The sequence below is a fragment of the Erigeron canadensis genome, chromosome 7 (genome assembly GCF_010389155.1).
Source record: "Erigeron canadensis isolate Cc75 chromosome 7, C_canadensis_v1, whole genome shotgun sequence".
Lineage (NCBI taxonomy): Eukaryota > Viridiplantae > Streptophyta > Magnoliopsida > Asterales > Asteraceae > Erigeron > Erigeron canadensis.
This window is the reverse complement of record NC_057767.1, coordinates 8201026-8213200: the sequence shown is the minus strand read 5'-3', so window position 1 is coordinate 8213200 and position 12175 is coordinate 8201026. Positions and strand designations below refer to the sequence as shown.

The 12175-nt window shown below is 32.9% G+C and overlaps 2 protein-coding genes across 2 annotated transcripts; one reads left to right on the top strand and one right to left on the bottom strand.

Annotated features, from left to right (window-relative positions):
• Positions 1-310: 310 nt before the first annotated feature.
• On the bottom strand, positions 311-1922 carry LOC122608446. Its single transcript, XM_043781556.1, has 3 exons — positions 1876-1922; positions 1597-1637; positions 311-971 (listed from the first exon to the last, which is right to left on the bottom strand). The coding sequence occupies exon 3, from the start codon at positions 941-943 to the stop codon at positions 377-379; it is 567 nt and encodes a 188-aa protein (XP_043637491.1). The 5' UTR covers positions 944-971; positions 1597-1637; positions 1876-1922; the 3' UTR covers positions 311-376.
• Positions 1923-3964: 2042 nt separating this feature from the next.
• Positions 3965-11500, top strand: LOC122607891 (phosphatidate phosphatase PAH2-like). Its single transcript, XM_043780963.1, has 10 exons — positions 3965-5478; positions 6357-6646; positions 7041-7114; positions 8321-8405; positions 9170-9256; positions 9378-9450; positions 9764-9807; positions 10289-10417; positions 10494-10839; positions 11203-11500. Exons 1-9 carry the CDS (start codon positions 4035-4037, stop codon positions 10836-10838), a joined length of 2571 nt encoding a protein of 856 aa, XP_043636898.1. The 5' UTR covers positions 3965-4034; the 3' UTR covers position 10839; positions 11203-11500.
• The last annotated feature ends 675 nt before the right edge of the window (positions 11501-12175 follow it).

Here is a 12175-nt window from a genome sequence, read left to right as displayed (position 1 = left end):
GGCTTGGTGATATCGATTGATGGAAACCAAAAAATCAGGGTTAAACCTCTAAAACAAACCTTCTGATAACAAAGCACATAATCAACAGTTTATGTTGGAATTTTTCCAGGAAGATGTCCATAGGAATGACAATTTCGGTTTGGAAAAATTCTAGTCAAGTGTCAATTCATTATGAAGACGATGAAATAAGGCTGACTTTATGCACATCCCTAACTAGAAGTTTATCATGTCGTGATACTTAAATGCTATCTGAAACGTCAACTGGGAGAAGCAATACCAAAAACCAACCGACAATTACAAACAACATAAAGAAATCAAAATAGAATTATAAGATTGATTAAACTAAAATCAAGCTTACATTGTTTAAGGACAAATTTTAGAAACATAGAAGCACAACAGAAGAAGATACCATAAACATATAAACCAATATCAAAAACCCGAAATGCAAAGCCCAATTCCTCTTAAACTTACCAAAATAAGTATCTGGTGGCTCTTGATAATTAATCTCATAATCATCCCTCACAACATCTTCACCAGCTGTAGCACCAACACTACTCATTCTCATCCTGATCTGTCTGAGCCGCTCGGTGGCTAACCCAAGTGTCAACTTATGGCACCGTCTCTGATACTTAAATCCATTGATGCAGCGAAGGGTCTGAGCCACTGACACATAAAAGATGAGGTGGGCTAGAGAGAGGAGCCCAATAGGTACCCAACAGTGACGGCATTGCAGCCTAGGTGATTGGACTTGAGCAGCAAATACAAGGGCCAAAAACAGGAAAAAGAGCTGGAAAAGCTTCCATAGCTCCTTTTTCTGTAGGTCGACAGATCGTTTCTTCTCTAGGGTTTTCTCAAAATGAAGTTGGATTATGGTGTTTAGTGCTTGTAGGGCGGTTTCTTTTGGTATGGTGTAGTTATGGTGGCTGCTTTCATATTCTGCCATTGTAGCATGAATTTGGAAGAACGCGTCGCTGTTAGTTAGTCACAAAACATAACGGTAAATGTAAGATGGTTTATCAACAAATATGTATGAGTCTAAAAGTGGTGTCTGAAATTCTTACCTTCTATTAGCTAAATTCCATAAGTCAAAGATAGATGAACAACCAAGATAAAACGTATTATTATATTTAGCAAGAACCATTGAATTTATACATGAATGAAATATAGGGTTATTTTTGACAAACAAGATAAAACGTATTATTATATTTAGCAAGTAAGTTGTTATTTTTGACAAACACAAATAACATTATTATGTTTATCATTATCATGAAGTATAAGGCTAACCTTAACCTCACAACAATACAAAATTCATATATTATAGTTGATTTGTTTCCATCAACAATACCAAAGGATTTATATTCTATCCTAGCTTTACATAATTTGGCCCATCAACTATGAAGTCATGGGACAAATGTGTGAAAAATTATGATATCTATAGTTTCCAACCAAAAAAATTTAATAACTAATATGAACTTCAAACCCACATTATATTATCAACAACCCACATCAAAAAGCTTACAAAATCACAAAAAACAAATGAAAAGATAAATTTATAAATATAAGATAATATTTTGAGCTTCCACTTGGATTACTAACCTCGGGAACTCAATTGACAACTACCAGGCAGTCCCTTTGTCCTGCATATACATACATATATGGTCAACAAATGAAACTTCAATTATATTATATTATATTATATTATATTATATTATATATATATAATTCAAACTTTGAATATTTTGAATATATATATTTATATATACTATATTGGATCCGAAATAAAAGGATGCAAATTTAGTCAAACATATAAAGAAACTGAAACCAAAACATATATGTCTATGTTTGTGTTTCTATGTGTGTGTGTGTGTGTGTTACCAGGTTGAAGGAGGAGAGCAGCTCGAATGAGAATGAGAGTGAGAGTGAGAGTGGGGAATGATAGAATGATATGATGGTGATTGTGATGGTAGAGTGAGAGAGTATATATTCAACTTAAAAAGAAGTCCCATTTTTTCAATTTTTTTTTGTTTAGTCTAGGGAAAAGGGAATTTTTAATTATTATTTAATGCAAAACAAGAACACCTTTAAGCTAAGTATGATCCTTTGAGTATGTCATATATACAAAGTTTGTCCATTAATTATTCAAAGTTACAATGTTGGTGCTAAAGTATGGATCTATTTGTTTGTTCAAAAGTTATTTTATGAATTTGAAATTGTTCTGTTTTAATTGTTTACTTATACACATCTATCATCATTTTTTCCTAAACGTCATATTTTCTCACAATAAAATTTTGATCTTTTACTAAATGACATATTTTGATTTTTAGAATACTTTGTGTAGATTATGTCAATGAAAAGTATATTTAAAACTCAGTTTATTCATATTTTATAAAAAATTTATATAACACAAACAAAAATATCTACAGTCAAAACTGATGAAAGAAAACTTAAAAAAATAAATTTAAATATTTATAATGGGATGGTGGAAGTAGCAAATATGATACCGGTACATACATTTTGTATCTATCATCATCAACATCAACCTCAACCTCACACCATTTTTATCAACCTCAACCTCACATCATATATTTTGATAACAAAAAAGATCAATATAATTTCTTTATACAATTCAAACACAATCACTAAAAAAATCTAAACTTATAAATAAAGCTTTCAACAAATAATTATTTTATGACCGTTCCAAAATAAAAAACAATTATTTCATCTAACTAAAACTTAAAAATATTATCACTAAGAACACATATTCAGACTTTTCTTAAAAGTATCAAGAACAAACCGACCTTTGAAAATCATCTTTAGAACATTTTTATAATAAAAAATAACAAAATAAAAGGAAATGAACAACAACTTACGTTAGGAAGGGAGAAAGAATATTTACCAAGACTACTGAAAGAGCACAGATTCAACAATAAGAACTAGAACAGGCACTCTCGTCTCTAACCTAAGACTTTTCCTTTGTCTTTTTACCCGAACTGGATTACATTTCAATAGAGAAAGCTATCAATGGTTACATTGAGACGAGAACAGATGGGAAGTCGTTCTCCAGTTTTATTCCTTTAAATGATATCAATCAAATCCAAACTACTTTATAACCAATAGAGTAGTGAATTATAAATTTAAAAAAAGCTATTTCAAAACACAAAAAATGTAGTATTTTCATTAATCGGCTAACAATATATAATACTTGAAGTTTGACCGATTATCACTTTTAATTATGGAATGAATGGAAAAAAGATAAAAGTGAAAAAATAAACCTAACGTACATGGGCAAATTAACAAAGAAAAACTAATAATGTTAGACGCGATAACCAAATATGAAAAAAATTGATGAGTCTAAGATAGTGTTTTTATTTTTTTAGTTTAGTGATTAAAAATAAAAGAAAAATATGCCAACTCTAGGGACTGAAACTGCCATCTACCCATTAAGAAATTAAAAAGAGAATTTTCTCCCCACACCTCCTTCTTACACATAACTTAGAACCGCCATGAAAACTAACTACATATTCTCCCCATCATACAAATATTCACCACCTTTTTCAATTTCAAAATCGAACAATTTTCAAAATCCACAATCCAAACCAAACCCAAATTACACTACATTCTATCTTTCAATCTTTCTTCTTTTTTACCCTATTTTCCAATTTCTCCCTGACAAAAAAATAAAGAAAAAACAGGGGAGGTTGGGGTTTGTAAATTTATGACATTATTTCATCAAATTATGATCTAATTATTATAAATTTCATTCCTTTTTTCACATAATTCGCATAATATCGCAATACCCATATCCCAAACTATATAGAAATTCAATTTCTTGATATTTATATTCATTGAGGTTTTTCGTCGAACAGGTTTGTGTAATTTTTATAATAGAATAAGTTGATATTTTATGAATTCACCAATTGGGTGTTGTGAATTTTGATATATTTGACTACCCACATTGAGGATTTTTATCAAACAGATGATCTGCATTTATATAGATACAGATATAGATATAAATATAGAAGCTATTTATTTATATGAAAAAAACTTGTAGAGCTATAGGATTTGGGTATGAAGTGAGAGTGTGTGTGAACCTAAAAAACATCTTTAAAGAGGGAAAAATGTATGCTGTAGGGAGACTAAGTAGCTATATAACTAGGGGGGTGTCGACGGTTTCTGGCCCGTTTCATCCATTTGGTGGGGCCATAGATATTGTTGTGGTTCAACAACAAGACGGTAGTTTAAAGTCTTCTCCTTGGTATGTTAGATTTGGGAAGTTTCAAGGTGTTTTGAAAGTGAAAGAGAGAGTTGTTGACATTAATGTTAATGGGGTTGAAGCCGATTTTCATATGTATTTAAATCCGAAAGGGGAGGCATACTTTCTTAGGGAAGATGTGGATTCTGAGTCGAAAAGTATGGATTTTAATTTTGGGAAGTGTAATTCACTTATGGATGCTAACAATGGTAAGTCTTTTTCTAGGACTTTAGGGTTTGCCCTTGATAGGAAAAATACGTATGTTGATGAGAGTTCTTCGAATGAAGATGGTAAGTCGAATGATGGTAGGAAGTCAGCTGAGATTGCTGCCGATCTTTTGGAAAAGAGGTGGTCTACTAATTGTTGTAATGGAACTAGTAATAAACATCACGGGGAATGTAAAAATGATGAGGGAGAGGTTGTTAGTGGAAAATTGGGGGCGAGTTTGGTTTTGCATGAAGAACACTTTGTACATAAAGCGAAAGAAGATGAGAAAAACTCTCAAGTTGTTGCAGACGTTGATAAAATTACAGTAGCGAATGTTGATAATGATGGCAATGTAGAAATTTATGAAAAATATGTGGGTTGTGTGGAAAATAGTATTTTGAAGGAAGAGAACTTGAATGTGGGATCGGAAAAACCTGAAGATCATTTAAACATTGTACAAGAAAATGTTACAGAGGTTTCATGTATTCCGCGAGAAAAAGTTTTGGATGAAACTCAAAAGGGTAACTATATGAGGGATGCTGAAGAAGTCAACTCATCTTTGAAGTCAAATGGTCAACTTCAAGACGATTCTCCTTTGAAAAAGGAAGCACCGAAAGTATTAGTTGAAGAGCAGTTTACATTTGGTGACCTTGATGATAGAAATCCACGGGTCAATCTTAGGTCCACAAGTCCAGATCATGGGTCGGATTCTTTTACGTATACGTTTGATCATGAGAGCATTGCAGATGATATGGAAGGGGTGAAGGGAAATATTAAGAAGTTTCCAAGTGAGTCTGATATAGCTAAGGGTTATAAACTTATTGAAGAGCAAGATGTAGCACGGACGAAGTCTTTGCCAAATATTTGGTCACATTTTGATGATTCTTCGTATTACACTGTTGATCCCAAGCGAAGATTCTCCAGGTGGGATATGCTTAGAAAAGATGCTTCACGGATCATAATTGAAGGTGGTAAACAACCGCCTCATCTCCAGTCTGCAAATTTCAAGTCTAAGAACGGTAATAATTATATTTCCTAGCAACCTTATGTATTCAAGAGACAACATTTACTTCCTTGCTTAAGAATTATGTATGGTCAAATTTTTGAGGTCAAATGAGCCAAACCTTGAAGTCACTAATTTTGTACAATGTTTTGAAATATCATAATAATAGTAATTATGAAGTGAGATGTTATTTGTCTTGACTGAAACAGTCAATATATTAGTTATTGAGCATGATCATATGGATTTCAAGTTTGTGCTAGATCCGTGACAGTAGAGGTGACAATCTTAACCCGTTGGTACAGATACAGGTCGTCTTATATTGTTATTCTTTCCTAATAATGAGTCAAATGTAGAATGCTATATAAAATTAAGTAGTCAAATGGGTTGAACATAAAGTTTCCTAAGGTGTATTTAAATGCTTACCAAGGTGTCCCAACAACCATGAGGTTGTGGTTGAAGTCTTTGGTGCTAAAAAATTTTATGTTCTTAATCCGTTTATGAAAAAGAAGGAACCTTATTATTATATTTGCTAGTTAAGTAATGAAGTATATGTACTCCAATTCTGTCCTAAATATACATTCATCGTGAGTAAACATGATCCCCCCCCCCTCTCTTTCCCTTCTACCTTTTTGCATTTTCGTATCTTTGACCTGTAGTACATTGTATACCCAATTTTAGTCTCGACTTTTATTTGATTCTATTTTTGGCCAATAAATTGAGAATACAGTTCCGTGACAAAGCTTGCGCTTCGAACCCTTGTTTCTGACATTGAGTATATATTAAACACAAAAACATTGAGCACTAAAGTGTTAGTGAGCCGACTCAACACAGACCCACTATCCAACTCATCCATTTTGCCATTTCTAGTTACAATGCTAATGTCTCTTGGAACAGCTATTTCAGGAGATGCATCAAAAAATGGTGATGACAGTGGTAAAAGCTGGAGCCTTTGGCCCTTTAATAAATCAAGAAATAAAAAGTCCCAGAAAGAACATTCATGTAAAAAAGATTCTGATATTGATACTGGGTCAGAATTGGACTTAGAAAAAGATCCATTATCGAAGTCGATTAAGTTGAAGAAAGAGCTTACTCCAACTCCAGAACAACTAGAGTCTTTGAATCTTACAGAAGGGAAAAATACAGTAACCTTCAAATTCTCAACAGCAGTTCTTGGGGATCAACAGGTTTGAAGTTTTCCTATGTTTGTTGTTGGCTGTATGTGGAACTTGTTTTAGGATTGTGTCATTGGTGACAGTTTGGACCAACCTTATGAGTGGGTTGACTTTGGTTATGTTTCATCTTGAACACATCATAAGGATTGACATTGACCAATGTTTATTTGCATTGCGAAAACCTCATAAGTTATATTATCCAAACATAAGATCATAACTGAAATAATACGATTTTTTAGAACCAAATTTGACATACTAACTATTTGTAAGCAAACTTACAATTTAAGACAAAAGGAATCTCGGGTCCACCCAAACTTGCCCACTTTGCCCAAAGAAATACTTGTTTTAACCCCACCCTTCCATATTGGCACCTCTTTGTCGCTCACACTATGCAGGTACTATTCAGGTTGATGCCCGAATATTCTTGTGGAGATGGGATACCCACATTGTCATCTCAGATGTTGATGGAACAATTACCAAGTAAGAGTCTTTTTTTGGTGAATGCGGGATTTATCTTAACTTGCTTTTGTTATATTTTGGCAATGAATAGTTCTATTTGTTACTTTGTTCGACTATCAATAAGGTAAATCCAATTAATAGCAATCACTTACAATTTCATCCCAAAGTAAGTAATGTACTCCATAAAATACCATCTCCTAATATACTAAAGGAGATAGAAATATCACATAAGGAAAGCTAACTTGTCAAGTTTCTAGCATAGCCAACAAGGCTTTTCTTATGTCACCCTTATATCATCATCCACTAACTATTTTAAATATATAAAATAAATGGATTCTTTGAAAGCTATTATAATTATTTTACAATAAACAAGACATGCATTTTAATCAATGGTTCATTATTTTACATTTTTACCTTTTAAAAATCCTAAAAATGGTTATTTTACAATCTGCGTTTTTACGCGGGATATAGATCTAGTTATAGGCTATTTAATGGTCTTATCATAGTAATAAATGGGCAGGTACTAGGCACTGAAGTTTAATTTGTTGTAATTCAACTTAAAAAAATTTAATTCGAAACATCAAGTTTCCTAGACACTTTGATCATTGTTTTGTCGGAGCATATCCCTCCATAAAATTGGATTTTGTTAAGAGTTGCCAATGGTTTCATAAATAAGAGAAATAACAAATGGTAATTGAGATAATTCTACTTGTATTTATATTATGTCTACAAATAATAATCTGTAAATCATAAAGTAATTTTCAAAGAACTCATCAACTATCAAATGTATACTGTCCTTTGCCATTACCTACATTCCACCTCCAAAGATTTATCTGAGGAATTGACTCGAACTGCATATTATGGCAACCAAGCATGTGCAAATTCCATTTGCTGGCATCATTTTCTTTGACAATTCATTTTTTCCAAAGTAAATATCAAGCAAACATCCATGGTTTTTGAAGTGTAGTCTTTTTTAATCTATAAAAACTTGGCACATTTAACTCAATCATTTGTTTATTATTTATATTTTGATTTTTTTTAAGTAATGTGATGCACCTGAACTTTGCAAATTTTGCAAGATTATTTATCTGTGACCAGATACAAAGGCTTGCCTCCTTAGCCTTGTAAAAGCTGACGAGCCTTGGTCCACCAGGGTCTCTCTGTTACTTAGAAATAAAAGGATCTAAACATGTCCTTATATTATATTACTTTGCTTTTGTTTTACAGATCTGATGTTCTAGGCCAATTCATGCCTTTGGTTGGAAAGGACTGGTCACATATCGGTGTAACACATCTCTTTTCAGCTATCAAGGTTTGTTGCATAGACGAGACATTCAACCGCTTATAGGTTGCTGACAAAATGGGCTGTTGGATTTATCTTTAATACTTTACGTCTGAAATTGTGACTTCAGGATACATACTAATATGTTAATAGGATTTAAAAAGTTGTACTTTCAATTAGTCGTATATCATTATCAAATGAAATGAACTAGCAATATATATGTAATAAAAAAAATATATTACTTGGAACTTCTACACTTCCCCTTTAGCTTAATTTGTTAAAGTTTTATCAGATGATCTAGCAGTATTATGTTTGAGATACAACATAATCCAGCTCAAACCATTCTATACTAAATCAGTTGAAGTTGCCACCTTATTATATTTTAGAGATATATATAACCCAAATCGCGCCATTCTTTACTGAATGGGTCGTAATTGCCACCTCTTATATCGGAAATTTTGCAGTGTGATGACTATGCAAATGTAGATTCTTTCAGGGATGTCTTGTATTATTGTTTTTCAAAATTGCAAGTTCAGATTAACAATGTCCCCTCCCCTTAGGATAGTTGCAAAGAATCTATAATATTGCATATGATCCCCAAGATTGACCTTATTTTTTAGTAGGAGAGGGATCATTTTGACATATGACTGATAGTCAAATAAGTCTATGAAATTTTATGTCTAGTAAAACTATCCTATCGGTTTGAAAGTTTGGATACAAGTACTTTTGTTTTTGTTTTTTTTTTCTGGAATCGCGGTTTCATTGTCTTATTTTTATTGTGTTTTGTGTCTCAGGAAAATGGATATGAAATTCTGTTTCTTAGTGCCCGGTCAATCTCCCAAGCGGACATGACTCGACAGTTCTTAATCAGCCTTAAGCAGGTAATGTGAAGAGATTGACTCTGTGACCTCCTGTCTCAAAGTCAAGGATTACCTTCATAGTTAATATTTGTTTTCAAGTCAAAGTAGCTCTTTGTTTGATTTTTACCAATTAAAATTCCAGGAAGGGAAGACTCTCCCCGAGGGACCTGTTGTTATTTCCCCTGATGGGCTATTTCCATCACTTTTTCGTGAAGGTAAACCCCCCGAGTATCTCACATCAACCAAAACACAAGGTTTATCTAATCAGAAAGTTAAATGTTCACAGCTGAGTGTCAAACAAATTATCTTTGATTTCACAAATCAATCAAGTTATTCCATTTTTGTGGAAAAGATGTATAACCACATATTTAATTAATAAGACTGGTGAATAGAATCAGTTTGGAGATGGAAATTTGAAAACACCTTGTCGATTATTAATATTAAAGGTGCAAGGTTTGACTTACCAAAGCCTGGTCAAATTGTTTTGCCACCAATTTTTTTAATGTAATTTACTCTTTTTTTTTGCAGTTATCCAAAGAGCTCCTCACGAATTCAAAATTGCTTGTTTGGCGGTTTGTTTCAAAGTCCCTTACTACTGTTATTATGATAAATATAATGCTTTTGATAAACATACCCTTTACAGATATGTTTGAGTTTGGGACATCGATAGTTTGTTCTTTGAACACTTATTCATATACTTAGGAGTTGGTTATAAAAAATGCACAACAGTTTATGCATATCCTAAGCTCTTAAATATGTATAAAAGTTGCCTTAAATTAGTTTTGTAAAGCATAAAAGAATTAGTCGTTACATTTATGTTACACGTAAAGTGATCTAACTCATAAAACAAATAATACACGAAAATTAAAAAACTTTACTATTTTTCATAAAACTAGTTGCGTATGCTGGACCGTAACGAGCTTTAAAATCAGACATTCAGGCCAAAGCAGTCCTTTAGGCTGGTTTGTTGTGGAAATAACCTGAATTTTGGATTAATTATTAGGACTGATATGCTCGTAAGTTATAAACCTCACACGGCTTAAAACGTCCCAGGATATCAGGGCATGTTTTCCAGCCGATTGGAACCCGTTCTATGCAGGTTTTGGAAACAGAGACACCGATGAATTTAGCTACCTTAAGGTTGGAATACCAAAGGGAAAAATCTTCATCATTAATCCAAAGGTACTTATATTCCTTAACTTATAACTTATGTTGTCAGTTTGTCATGACTTATTAATCTTTTATTAACTTTTGATAGGGAGAGGTGGTTGTAAACCGTTGTAACGATACAAAATCATATAGTTCCCTTCATACTGTCGTCGATGGCATTTTTCCACCTAAATCCATGCACAAGGAGGCCAATACACCAAAAAAGGAGGCCGATACACCAAAAAAGGAGGCTGATACACCAAAAAAGGAGGCTGAAACACCAAAAAAGGAGGCCGAAACACCAAAAAGGGAAGCTGATATATCAAAAAAGGAGGACAATGAGCCAAAAAAGGAGGCCGATACGCCAAAAAAGGAGACCAATATGCTAAAAAGGGAGGCCGATGTGCCAAATAAGGAGGCTGATACATCAGAAAGGGAGGCTGATACGCATTAAGGTTCCATTCTATTTGAAAATTTGTACTACACAACTATGTGCGTTAGAGGTTGCATGCAGTTTGGATTAAATAATCGAATTTTTGAATAACAGGAAAAATGTGTTAAAATCTAGATAAATACTAAAACTGGAATGAACCGCGTCAAAGGCTGCATTCAAATACCCACAACAGTCTAATTCATTTGATTAATAATGTACTTTTCAAATCAGATTTTATCCATCAGTTATTAACAAATTATGAGAGAATAGACTCAAAGATCTTGATGGATCAACCCAATTTGACCCGACCCATACTGTCAGTTTTGCCACCTCTACTTCAAATCATGCAACATAAGTCAACATATTCTCTCATTTACCTTTACAGGAGGATTATTACTCTCAGAACATTTGGAAACTTACACACCTGAATGAAGATATCAGTGAAAGGCCCGGTGCACTAGCCTCTCGGTAGCATATGGTAAGAGATTCACTGATGTATATTTGATGTAAATTTTGATGCCCCGTCATAACGCGTTGTATAGAATCTAGGAGAAACTGAAAAAATGCATTTAACACTCAGAAAACTAGTACATACAAGTATGTCAAAGTGGTTACCCATCCATTTTATAATTAAATTTTATTCCAAAAAGAGTTCTCTGATAAAAACAAATCATGTCCCAGTCAATATTGTAGTTAAATGTTACAGGTAGTATCATTTATTATTATTATTATTATTATTATTTTGTTTGCTTGTAAATCACCCTAATGCTGTTTAATTTAGACTTGATGCGAATTAAGAAAAGGTAATATAATTCGGAACCGAGTAAATTTGCTATAGTCATAGTCTTATATCCGATTTTTGAAGGCCTTGTGGATGTCAGGGTCTTTTTCAAATGCACTGACTATATTGTGGATTGGATGTAAAGTTCATAGATTAGTAAATTCGTAGTTTATATTGCAATTTACAAAGGGAAAGGAAGATTACAATTTTGACAATGGCACCTATGACGAGTTATAAGGAAATGAAGGAGGTTTCTCAGTCATGGGGAGGGCGATTTTTTATTTAGATATTGGTGTATCTTTGTGACCATTTTCAAATCCTTTTCCTGCTCACCCTCAATATTTTAGCTAAGAGGCTGGATCTTGAAACTTTTTGCAAGGACATTAGGAATTCCGAATGCTAGACTAGACTACTTCATGGTGGACTGGTGGTTTATGATGAGTTTAACGTGTATTATATTTTTAAAAATTGTATAGAGCTATTATTTTCCACTGGGTTATTTGAGTTCTTGTAAGTGCACACAATCAGAAATCTTGTAGTTTTCATTTTATTTAAAAAGTGTATAGAAAGTTTGAGT